Consider the following 13211-nt stretch of genomic DNA (forward strand, 5'->3'; position numbering starts at 1 on the left):
GGTAAAGGTCAAGAGACAAGCTCTCTTACGACACTATCAATTTGTTCTTGATTCCTAAGACACTAGCAAATGACTAATCGATCCTCATTTGGCATAGTTTTTCCACAATGGCTATAAATGCCTTATTGGTAGATATTAACAAACTTTGCCATTGATCTCTCTACCTTCCTTTTGAAAAGTGTCTTTCTAGTATAAGGAATGATAATACCAATCATGTGGCAGAGAGTGATCACAAGTAGGTCTCCATCCAACAAATGAACCATCACATGCACTTGTCCCTCACATGTGTCAGTCTATGACAAAAATTCAGCCATCAAAATCTCCTAAGCTTGAGTATGATTGATCTGAAATCAAATTCCTATAGTAACAACATCCACTATGCACATTCTCACTAGTGCATGCTTATTAATTAGGTAGAAGAGCACCTCATGGTCCACACGAAACCAAAATATATTTATGAAAAGATAATGTCAAAACTTAGTACTAGAATATATCCCTAGGGCTTCCTTCTTATTGGTGGAGTAATTGGTTTCTGTAGTGGATAGCATTCTAATGGCATAACAGATAGGTGCCATCCTTCACGTGTAGCCTAAATCTAAACACTACCAATTGCTATACCCAATGCATGCACATGCAGATGGAACCCAAGGACCAGATTGCTTGCCTCAACACAGGTGCCATGGATACCAATCTCTTCAAATCCTTCATTTCTTGCCCACATTCCTTCATCTTATCATACAGATGATTTTAATTCATTAATTGGTACAAAGGATGAGCCACATCTGCTAGACAATGAAGGAACCGACTGTGCCCAATGCACTTGCCCCAAAATTTGTGTAGCTACTTCAAATTCTTAGGTGGCCTCTCATCCACTGTGATTTCGGCTCCAAAAACCGCACGATCAAGTAGTGTGTTGCTTTTCACTGCAAAGGCACACTTCGTTGGGTTCAAACACTATTGGAATTGTGGCATTTTGTCAGATACTTGGTCAAATGATCCAAGTGTTCATTTTTCATGCCAAACACATTGAGATTGTCCAAGAACACCTACATAAAGGTCATCAGATATTCATAAAAATCTCTTGGGCTGTCTTTAAAAAAATAGCTAGAGCATTTTTAAAGCTGAAAACCATGACATTGGATGCATAATTGACCCACTCTATCACAAATGGTGGTTTTTTTTTGTCCTCTACGTCCATTGAACTTGATTGTACTCCATCCAAGAAGTAACACATCCCATGGATCACAACAACATCTAGGACTACATCCCATGGCCCACAATAGCATCAAGAACTACACCCATGAAAGACAAAGGGAAAGGATCTATTTTGGTTCGAGCATTCAACTTTTGCTAATTCACACATACTCGAAGCTTTCCATGCATGGCCTCTTGATTGGAATGATGGAACCAACCCTTACAAGTTTGTCAATCTCTTCCTTTATCCATAATGCATATTTGGGATTCATCTTGTAACACTACTAACAAAAAAGTACAGCTTCCCTTTCATATTTATCTAGCTTGATTTATTTCATATTCATAATGATCAATTCTTTTTTGATTGCATTTGACAAGATATTCACCTGGAATTCTCCATCGAGCAGTACTCATAAAATATCATGACCTCAGATGACCTCCAAGGACGGGGACCATTTCATCCCATTCCACGCTTTCCTATACTTGTTAAGCATTATGATGCTTCGGCATTACTCCTATTTAAGGTCCTTGGAACTCGTATTTCTCTTGGGTTGCTAGTAGCTTGGAGGTAGTTATGCTTTCCTGGTTGGTGTCCTAGAGATGGTATACCAATGACTGCATATGCCCAAGGACTATTGCTCTAATTTCCCCATGGTCATGTTGATCTTGATCTTCTAGAGATTGTCCTAGAGATCATACTACAACTCTTTGTCCTTAGAAGGCTAGCTCCGGTGAAACTCCGGCACATGCACATCTGAGCTGATACTTGAGACTTCAGCACTGGATTTTTTGTTGAGGATGTCTCCTCATGTTGTGCATTAGTCGATTTTAATGACTTGCCACTCCCTTTTTGCCCCACATTCCATGCTTTCTTCTTTGCATCAAGCACTTGTGCTATCCACAGCAAATTAGCCGCATCATCTCTTGTAGGTCTCCTCTCTCCCCGGTAGTCTAGAGCATTCTCCTTCACTTTCCCGTTGCTTCAAGTGGTGGAGAGAATCGTGCTTGCTTCTGTGAGGATGTAGCTACCTAGATTACTGATGTTATATCCTTGCCTTGGTATCCAAGACAATCTTTTATGGGCCCCACGAGCACCATGACATAAGTTCCTAATTGGCTCTTGTAGTCAGTTCATGATTGTTAACAAGAATCTGCCCTATGATTACAGATATTATTTCTAGATCTCCATTGTATTCAATCAACCCTTGAATCAATTCTCTAACTCATCTTAAGAGTTTTTATCATTAGGTATTGTGTACAAGATATAATAGTAAGTGGAACCTCAAATCGAACTCAGTATTTTTGTCCATTGAATTTTGAAACTTTTGCTCAAGGTTGGGCACAACCTCCTGCTATTTTCTCGAAATCTATTTCACCTCTTGTTGATGATTATCCACAAGGGATACTAAGCATATCTAAGCCCCTTCACTTGGAAATAGTAGCAAATGATCACACCTTGTGAGGTCTAGTTGGTTGAACTTTTGCGACTATTAGCATTGGAACTACTGATGCCCCATGACCTGCCTTGCGCCTTGTGATCCTTACTATTGTGGTAGAAATAATTATTGTGTGATTTTTGATGGTAACACAAATTGTGCAATGTTGGATTTTAGTCGGCACTCCTCAATCGCAGTTGCCACACTAGACCGCTTGACAAAATCCAAAGCATGTGGGTGCTTCTGAAAGAGCATCCAATTTCTGGAGAGCGGCCATCATCTTTGTAGCTAGCTTCTTTTTATTTCCCTTCTTTCACAGCCCAAGGATGAACTAGGTTACTAACACTTGAAATTATCATTCCCACACTAGACATAACACTGCATGATGCTCACTCAAGCGTACTTGAAAATAGATTGATCTCTACCCCTTGTACGGCGGAATCCATCGATAGCACAAACCAGCTCGAACTCCATACTGTGGATATCCTGGTCGTCTTGATGTTTTCTTTTGACATGGGACAAGGGAACCTTGATGGTATTACAATGCCCTTGGCTTGGCCTTCCACCCAAGCAATTAGTCTGGCTGGTGCTGAAGGAAATTGTGTCTCTTCTCCTCTTCTCTTAGAGGAAGCTTCTGATAACAACTAAGAGAAACCTATTATATCAAAGAAATCCCTGCTCTATCCTTTCTGGTATTCATGTCACAAGATGTGCAAACTCCATTCAGAAAGAGTTGCACCCAACAGTTCCACTCCATTGTCCTCGTCCCCAAGGTTTCCAACTCTAGCAGAGAACTCATGAGATACCATTTCCAGACTACTCTACTCCACTTTGATTAAGAATTGGCGTAATCACTTCTCAATAGGATCACCAAAAGGCGTTGGTGGATTGTACTTGCTGATTCTATTTCTAGCTTAGAAATTTATGCCAATACAACCATTAATAGCAAAAAACTTCACTCAATCATTGAAATGTAAACAATACGGGAGCATGAAAGAATGAAGAAGTAGCCTTACACAATCAAATGATTACACACTACAGCTAGACGATAGCACTTATTCCCCTATACAATTTCTACACTTGCATAATTAGTAGCAACAAGAATGCGTCTCAAACAAACGGACTCCGATTCCAAATCTTGAACACTATCTCGTAGCTCCTTTTAACTAAGTTTGAACCTGTCCTCAAAACCATGCCTTACTTGGAATCAAGATTGGGCCAAGGTTCAAACCCATGAGGACAATCGGACTCAAGATCAGGTGTTGGTTGTAAAGTCCACAAATATCAAAGATGCTCTAAGTTAAAAGAGTATGATGACTACAATTGTGATTGTTTAAGAGTCAGCACTCTCGAAGATGTAGAACCTATACCAAGACTAGAGTTCAAGAAGTATACCTTTGTAATACTAGAATAAGTCCAATCATACAAATTTAGATTTTTTGTCGTTCTAAAGATAAAAAATCTACACAGAAAATAAAAGAGAAAATAAAAGAGAATATGAAAGAGAAGAAAAAAGAGGTATACAAAAACTAAAGGAAGACATACTTAGCAAGCAAATCAATTGTCATCAGTGCCCAAGCATAAGCAGCTATACTGGGTTTCTAAAGACTCGCGGAGTCTCTTGGGCAAACCCAGTGCTTACTAAAATACGTCAAATAAACAAAAGAGAAAGAAAACAAGAAATAAAGAAAGGAAGCATGTGACTAAGCAAAAATAAACAAGCAAGTCAAGAAACAAAATCTTCCAAAAAATTGAAATATCGCTCTCTCTCTCTCTCTCTCTCTCTCTCACTCTTATTTAAAACATAAAAAGCTAAATGGTCCTTTACACTTGTGTATCGTTTCCTACAAAGAGGCTAAAATACATTTCTAACTTAGAAAGCACAAGCATACTCAAACAAACTCTCTTTTGAAACTAAAAGAAAAACGGGCTATTCAGCTCCCCGCTTTTTGTTTTCAGCTTATGTTCAATCATTCTAAACATACCTAAGGCCGATACACCATAGATAAAAGACTTCATATCTAAGATTGTGCATACCATTAAATCACATTTTGACCTCCAGTGGACCATTGTGTAATGCATTTTAATTTCATAGGTCTTGCTTGTAATTTCACATGCTAGGCTTCCATGAATTAGTGTGCCAATAAATATCTATATTATGGTTATGTACATTTAAATCACATTAAAACCTCATGTGGGTTTACATATATATATATATATATATATATATATAGAGAGAGAGAGAGAGAGAGAGATTAGCCTCTGCAGAAGACCTCACGAGTCTGTGAGACAAAGTACAAACTTAAAAAATTAACTAACTACATCTGGAAAACCAAAGAGGATTGAGGGAGTGCACAAAGCTCAACTCCTCCCGAATTATTATAGGGCATAACTACATTCTAGTAGTATCATAAGGTGGCCTTTTGAACATCAGTTTAAGACTGAGAGTCTATGGGTTTAGATTTGAAATCCCTAATCAGAGCTTGCCCATCTCGATAAACTCCCATTTGCCTGCTTTACGTGCTTCCTTTACTTTGGCAAGTTCACTATTTCTTTGTTTAAGCTAGGTCAGTGTGAGCTCATTAGATATCCAAATCCTTGTGCCCTTCAACTTATGTGTTTGTCTCATGATCTTAACTCTTGTTGCCCTCCCTTTGAAGTAGACTTGTGCTTGAGTGCCAGTTTGACAAGTATTGTTTATATAATTCTCGTCCCATTCAACTTGTGGTATCTCCTTCTTGACGCATATTATTATACGGTCTATATCTTTCTCTTCATCATCATGAAGGCATCCATCTTTCAAACCCCCGAAGTGTAAGATTGTTCTACCTAGATTCTTGTCCTTTCACTTCCTTGTAAAGATTAACTTTGTTCACTTTGTTATTCACATCAACAATCATCTCTTGCTTCATAGATTTCTCTTGAGTGGTAACCATGTCTTACACTTTAGAAACCAATTGCAGTGTCAGTGGAGTATTGCCTCATGGATGACTTCTTGCTTTGCATTACCCTCCATATCATGAATCCTCCTTTCTAGAGTTGCAAGCCAAAGCTTAAGTTCTCGAACTTCAAGCTTTTGTAGGCCAAGAACATGTCCAAGCTCATTCTTTAAAAACAGAACATAGTGCAATTTCAATCTTGTGATAGTCAATCATAACAATCATAAGGTTGAAACCATAAACTCCATAAATCGTAGGGACTAGCTACTATGACATCTTCACTGACATCAACGCCCAACAATGGGTGTAGACCATAGTATAAACATATGCTCTCACATATACATATTCACACCCATACATACTTGAGCATCCATTCATACAAACGTCTTCGTGCTGAGTTCCTGTCGGCACTCTAGAGGTGAAGGGCAGACTCAGCTATGACAAAGGCTAGCACTAACTCATCCTCTAAAAACACAACATAGTGCAGTTTCAATCTCACGAGAGTCACTCATAAGATTGAAAACCATAAACTCCATCACGCATCGCTAGGACTAGCTACTATGACATCCCCACTGACATCATCAACACCCAACAATGGGTGTAGACCATAGTATAAAAGTATGCTCTCACACATACAAATCCACCCACCCACACATACTTGAGCATCCATTTATACAAGGTCTTTATACTAAGTTTCTGTCAGCGCTCCAGAGGTGAAGGGCAAACTCAGCCATGATGAAGGCTAGCACTAAAGGAGAAGGCTAATAAAAAAGTAGTCCAAATCTCTTCATTCAAGCTACAACTGCTTGTGAAGTCTACACGATTTCATTTTAGTCTCTCCCAAATGAGCATCTAAATATAAATCTAGTTGGTAGGGCAACACATCATTTAAGATAGAAAGAATTATCGCGATACCAGCAGGCCGCAACTAGGATGAAAACTCCACAAGGTGAAATTTGCATGTCCGCTAATACGACAGAAGCATATACCTAGATGAATCCAAGAACATTCCCAAACTCATCCTCTAAAAACACAACATAGTGCAGTTTCAATATCACGAGAGTCACTCATAAGATTAAAAACCATAAACTCCAACAGGGACTAGCTACTATGACATCCCCACTGACGCCATCAGCGCCCAACAATGGGTGTAGACCATAGTATAAAAGTATGCTCTCACACATACAAATCCACACACCCACACATACAGGCAAATCATGGTTCAAACATTGTGGATTTCTCGATTCATGATGACACTGGGCCAGTTCAAGTCAACCATGGCCTACCACCATGAGCCTTGGCGACAATCAAAGATCGACAATCATTGCCACATGCGGTTCTCTTGTTTGTAGCTCTCTAAAATTTGCATACTAAATTTAAAAATTAAACTCATTATGCATATATATACCTTTGTAAGACTAGATGATATCCAATCATACAAATTTAGATTTTTTGCAAATTAAACTCTGTGTGTATATATAATGCTTAGAATTGTGCAATATCAACATGACAAGTTTTAAAGAATTACTGTGCATTTGGCCATCCTTGATCAGCCTGCAGCCTTACAAATTCAGCAAGAGCTCGGATATCTTTATCACTCAGACGGGGTCCAAACGTGCATTGACCCCTGGGTGCACACTGTTCACCAAATCCCTGGACCAAAACACTGAGCTTGTCATTCGTTGATCATAATAGGATAAGCAGACACCAGCATGTCATCTAGATTACAATGTTTCTCTTGGAGGTCAAGATAACCTAAATGAAACTCTTATGCAGAAGCAGAGGGCCACTTTGAACTGGACCGCAGCAAAAGACAATGCTCAGATTTAAAAAAAACTGAAGAACAAAGCAACTCACTGGCATCCGACCCTTTCCAGAGTAAGTAATGCTAAAGATGTCATCAACACTGGCGACTCCATTCCTGTATGCGTTAGAGAATGCAACCATGGTGAGACAAAAAGTACAGCCCTCATTGCAAATAGCACTAGATGTGATAACATATAAACTGACAAAAATTGTCCACCGGATAATACAAACGCTTGGTGCCTGAGAAACTCACCTCTGCAGATCAGCAGCTTTCAAAGTTGCCCCCTTCATGAACCACACCATGCAAGGTAGCAACAGAAGTTCCCTTTAGGTCAAAGATTCTCCGTGAGCTTCATGGCACTATAACAAGTCTACACATGGATTCCTTGATTGACGATGCCACATTGAAGAATCTAATTGTCCATTAACACTCACACAGACGAAGTCGCTTTGAATATTGAACTTTAAAAATGCAAAACAATTGAAGTAGGTGTTCCTATTCCTAAAAGTAATTTTCAAGTATAAAAGCAGTAATAATTAATGCACATTGAGATAACACTCAAAACTTCCAGGACATACTGGCTGCAGAATGTTGCCACCTGCCACATGGCAGCCCACACAGGATCGCTGGAAAAGTACTTCTACACCATCTCTGTCCAGAGCATGGGCAAAATCTGGAAGAGGGTTCACCAATACACCAGAAAGGAAGAGCTCTCAAATCACTATCTCAAAAGAAGGAAAAGATGTTGGTATATAGGTATACTGAATACATCCAGGCAATAACGTCCACATGCTTGGGTGCATATGAACTATATTACGCCCCTACTTGTCAAAACAGATAAAGGACAGCAAGACAAATCTGCAGGAAGAAACAGCTGGCCTACTTACAGGATTGTTAAGTTAATGTGTTTAATACAAACAAAATACAGAGAGATCTGAACAGCTTGAGCAAGAATAGATGCAAGATATCCTGCTTCTTTCCTTGCCTTTAAAATTTCCACTCCTCATTCGAAGATTTGAGTGAAATTGAACTATTTGCATCATAACAAAGAATGATGACAGCAGATTACACACCTGCTACCAGAAAGGTAGGAGACAGGACAGCCACACCAATAACCAAAGTAGCAGCAAGGTTGGCAGTCATCTGTTCCACACCCTTGGAGACCCCAGCTCCAATCCCATTGAGTCTGCAGGTGACTATACAAGCCAGCCCAAAAACAAAACCTGATCAGAGATGTAGATAGAGAGAACTCTCTCTCTCTAAATTGAATGGCAACATCTACATTGAAGTAAGACCAGAAGATCAGAATGGTAACATCTAATTGAAGGAAGCCCAAAATAGAGTGCAAACAGTTCTCAACCTGAGAGTAGTAGGCCTAAAAGAGGAAGAAAAGAGGATGTACATCAGCTAGTTAGTGGTACCTTTAGAGGGGAGATGCACATTCAAGAATCACAATGGAGTGATGACTTTCAGGCTGGGGGAAAGAGAGACAAGCCCAAATATTTGACAATTAAGTTAAAATCAGGTAAATTGAGGGAATTGAATGATGGAGCCCATCTTATCTCGTCTCTCATTCACCTTGCATCAATCATAATCTCCACCACGAGTCATCTAATGCAAATCTTAATTGCCAGGATACTGCACTCCACTTTATCTCACTTCACCCGTCTGTACATAAGCAGATAAGATACACACAGTAGTACAGCCAAGAACTCCTGTATGAAATCACGTACAAAACTGTCCCAATAGAGTCCCACTACCTGCTGCAAGGACCTTGCACATGGAGTAGAAATAGTACATATGTATTGCTCCAAACATGGACAAAACCTTGTGTACACAGTGTGCCACCATTTAGCCCATAAGGTACTACCTTGATGTGGACCCCGGGCATCACAAAACTGTTCTACAACCTCCTCCTGGCACCTTCAAAATGCTGACAGCCTGCATGCTCTCCAAGAGTGGGCTGAGTAGATGCCCTTCCGACAGACCTCCTTGCGGCTTCCGTCTGCAACCTATGGTGCGGTGCTGTTGATCCAGAACCTTGACCTCCTTGGTTCTTTAAACCTCCCTGCTGCTTGACAGCACGGTGGCAGCATGGTTGCCATGATGCAAGCCATTCTGCTGTGCAAATGCAGTAGTCTGACAAACTATTCACCCAGATCTTACAGCTCTAGGAGATGAGAGATTTGGTCAAGAAACCTGCAAACGAGAGGCTTGGGAGACAAAAGAAGAACAGGATTGACATCTCCTTACTTGCAGGTACCAGAATTCTCAGAGACAGTTCGACAGCCAGCCAAATCATCCCTTTCCTGGGAAGATCGACTTCGTGAGGTATGATGGCAAGATCAAACCCTTCGTGTTGATCACATCACTCAATCAGTTTGAGATTTACTTCTCGGTGGTCAACACCAAAGACAATGAGCCTTACATCCTAGCATCTATGCATCTCACACGTAAGGAATCACTTGGTGACACAAAGGCAGCAAAGATAATGTGATGCAGATGAAGAGGTGTGGCCGGAGTCATGTAGGACATCAGGACCTGATTCCTTCCACCATAGTATTTGGATCATTTGGAAAGTCAAATCTTCAAGCTGTCTAGGGCCCTAACCAAGAGGTAAGCCATTATGCTAACCAATTCACTTTGCTGCCATGCAATCCATTGCTTGCACTCGGACATTCAGTGATAAGTGCACAATTTCAAAGCCTAAATGTTACAAAAGTGCTTATGAGCTTGCTCAAAATTTCTTTTCCCGATGTAGTAGCTTTAACAGCAGAAAGAAGCCTAGGAACAGGCAGTCCGATTCCAATTGGTTGGGTGCTGTAGGTGGAGATACTGCAGGGACTGCCGATAGTGTTGAAGCCGCCGCCTCCTCCAGGCTGCGGTGGGAATATTCACTAGCACTCATTGTTTCTGTTGGAACACGTCCACAAACTGGTTATCCTCCCTGACTGTGCCTCACTATCTCAGGGGGGGGGGAAAACTGAGGCTCTGATACCAATGTAATGGGTAAGGAGACTAAGCTCTCTCTCTTTCACTCACACACACCTATTACAAATTGACTGAGCGAAGTGTGAACTGTAATCAAATGAACATAAAACACATGTGCTGTTTGCTGTGTGCATGTAAATGAAGGTGGGATTTCGAGTATTTCTGTATGTATATCTTGACAAAAGGCTGAGTTACAACTGTTGCCAATAGGCTGAAAGAACAACTGTGTGCCTAAGGCTGGATACAAATGTAGGTGGACTGCTCCTTTGAGAGAGTTGTGGGGGGTGGAACCAGTGAGTGAGTAGAGTGCACTTGTGCAGTGCGGTCGTGATTGTGAGGTCAACATGCAAGATGATGAACAAATGCAAAAATGGACGGCTGATTCTAATCACCTAGTGCTGACCGTGGGTGTGCATGTGTGTGTGTTTGGTCGAGACTAGTGAGCTGCAGGTGCATCGGGTGAGATGCCTACCGTACTAACTCACCTAGACTTGTACTCGATGATTATGAGGAATGCGGTGTGGGCGGGCGCCGTGCTGCTGCATAGCATGTCAAAATCCATGTAGAGTAAGTGTCCAGCTTTTTCTTTACCTTGGATGCTAGAGACACATTGACATCGGGCTTAGTTGTTGGGGCGTGGCTCATCTCCTTGGGGGGAGCGGGTTCTTGTGGGACCGCCCTTGGTGTAGACCTTTACTTTCTTGAGTGGGTCAGTACCTTCAGAGGTGGTACTTTGGATTGTTTGCCTTCAGAATCAGAGGGAGGTTCTTGTGCATAACCTCGCAAGGGGGGGTGGAAGATGGAGAGATGCAGAACTGCACCTCTGCTTCCTCTTCCCTGTGCTTCTGGGCAAGGTACTGGCTGCCTGCCTAGGGCTAGAACTCCCGCTTGCTGAGGGCTGGGTCATCAAATCTGATGCCCAAATCAGGAGACTTCGTCCTCTTATAAGCTTCCTAGACTAGGTCAACCGACTGGCTGACCAGGCTGGTCAACTGTCCCTGTTTACTGACCCGACCTGCAACATGGCAGATGCGTGTTGATGTGGCACCTGCAGCTGCAGACATCAGCCTGTATGGCTATTGCTGCTGCTGTACCTCCTCTACCTGTTTGGCTGCAGAGCTGCCAGCAAAGGCAGCCATGTCATGGGCTGCGATTGGCCATGACAGTTGAATACCACTTTATCCGTGAGAAAAAGGACTCGAGACAGGTTCAGATGCTAGATAATCCAGTGGACATCCTCAGCAAGGCAGTTCCAAATGATTTCCTTAGCATTCAAGACAATATACTACTTAAGAAAGGAATTGATGATGCTTACGATGCATCTAAGATTATTTGATATAGACTCTAGTCTGTGAATTACAAACTATGTTGCATTATGGAGGGAACAATGTCCTGCGATAAAAATAATAACTCCTAAATTACTTTGGTTACTAGACCAAAACTTGTGTAACAAATGTTTAGGATTTCATAGTTCTTCAGCTACGGATCAGATTGAAGATAGCATCGGTTAAGCTCAAGTCTCTAAAATCACAGCACATAGTGCACTAAAATTTTAGGTTTGGCATATGGCAACATCACAGTATGCCAGGGAAAAATATAGAAAGTGAAGTACTCATCAACAGCTATGATTCCCACAAAGCAACTGTCCAAATTTGATGATAAGTGAGTCAAATGCATTGAAAGCAAGTATAAAGACTCTAGAATCCCTATGCCAGACGCATACTAGAGTGATAGCATACAGCCACTTTCATGCCTTCCATTCTTGTGCAAGTTCTGATCCAACATCGTGTGTGTATGCCATGGAGAGAAGACATAGTCTTATGAAGGCAAATGAATGTAAGGTTAAAATCGGCTTTCACATAAAATCATTATAGGAGCAATATGGTCAAGCTTACGACGGCGTATTTTGTGGAAGTCAAACTAAAAGCATGTATATATATATGCGGACTCGTTTCTTGGTCTCATCTACGGTTACATCTGCATGTTACCTCGACGGCACTGCCTTGAGTCGATAAAGGTCTCGAGTATACAATCATGAAGAAGACAATGGTGACTTCTTGTTAGATAAAGGCTAACCAACCTGCAGACTTGGCGACAGAGAGGTTCCCCATTCTTCTCAGGCGCAGGAAAATGGCAACCTACAATTTGAAGAATGGAAAGGAGTGATGACTTTAAACTGCGATAGGATTACGAATATGAAAAGGATGAGAGAAGGGAAATGTTACTCTCGAAGGGTTCAGCCTGGAGGAATCCTTAGCAGTTGGGCGAACAGGACGCCATAGCTGAGGCGAGGCTAGCATTGTGCAATATATCACAGCAGTATTTGGGGAACCATTTCAAAACAATGGTTATAGAGGCAACACTATTTAGACCAAGCTGCTAAAACTTGTGGGGGTGTGTGCCGGTCCTGAGTTCAAGCGCTATTGGCACTTTCAATTTCACTAGAACACCCAAACTAGAATGCTTGGCCAGCTGCTAAGTATATTGTAAGTAGCTAATAATAGGCCAATTGATCTAACGACTTAGAATATGCCACATGGCTTCATAGGATTTTAGAGTTTCGTAAAACACTCTAGTGCTGGCCAAGTAAAAAAAGAATGGTTAAAGTATTGATGGGGTTTTGATAAATGGTTAAAGTATTGAGGGAGAGGCCATTTTGGGGAGGAATCTAGGAAGTTCCTCGCCGTCGTGAATTGTCTTGGATTCTAACTCAAATGCCCAACCTCACATGTGGAACTTCCTGGCCGTCAAGGTGAGCTAAAAGGCGATGGCGGCGGGAGTTTTCAGTGAGTTTCTTGTCGATTTTGCTAGGGGGTCTTTCTTTGATAAAGATTGGGTTAATCG

At 41.3% G+C, this 13211-nt stretch overlaps 1 protein-coding gene across 1 annotated transcript; it reads right to left on the bottom strand.

Annotated features, from left to right (window-relative positions):
• Positions 1 to 6780: 6780 nt before the first annotated feature.
• On the bottom strand, positions 6781 to 12773 carry CYTC6A (Cytochrome c). Its single transcript, XM_087391867.1, has 7 exons — positions 12593 to 12773; positions 12448 to 12505; positions 8450 to 8572; positions 7955 to 8049; positions 7629 to 7660; positions 7427 to 7490; positions 6781 to 7222 (listed from the first exon to the last, which is right to left on the bottom strand). Exons 1-7 carry the CDS (start codon positions 12665 to 12667, stop codon positions 7094 to 7096), a joined length of 576 nt encoding a protein of 191 aa, XP_087247993.1. The 5' UTR covers positions 12668 to 12773; the 3' UTR covers positions 6781 to 7093.
• Positions 12774 to 13211: the final 438 nt, after the last annotated feature.

This window comes from Dipteris shenzhenensis, chromosome 20 (assembly GCF_047967505.1).
Source record: "Dipteris shenzhenensis isolate YYH24624 ecotype China chromosome 20, Dip_SZ_1.0, whole genome shotgun sequence".
Classification (NCBI taxonomy): domain Eukaryota; kingdom Viridiplantae; phylum Streptophyta; class Polypodiopsida; order Gleicheniales; family Dipteridaceae; genus Dipteris; species Dipteris shenzhenensis.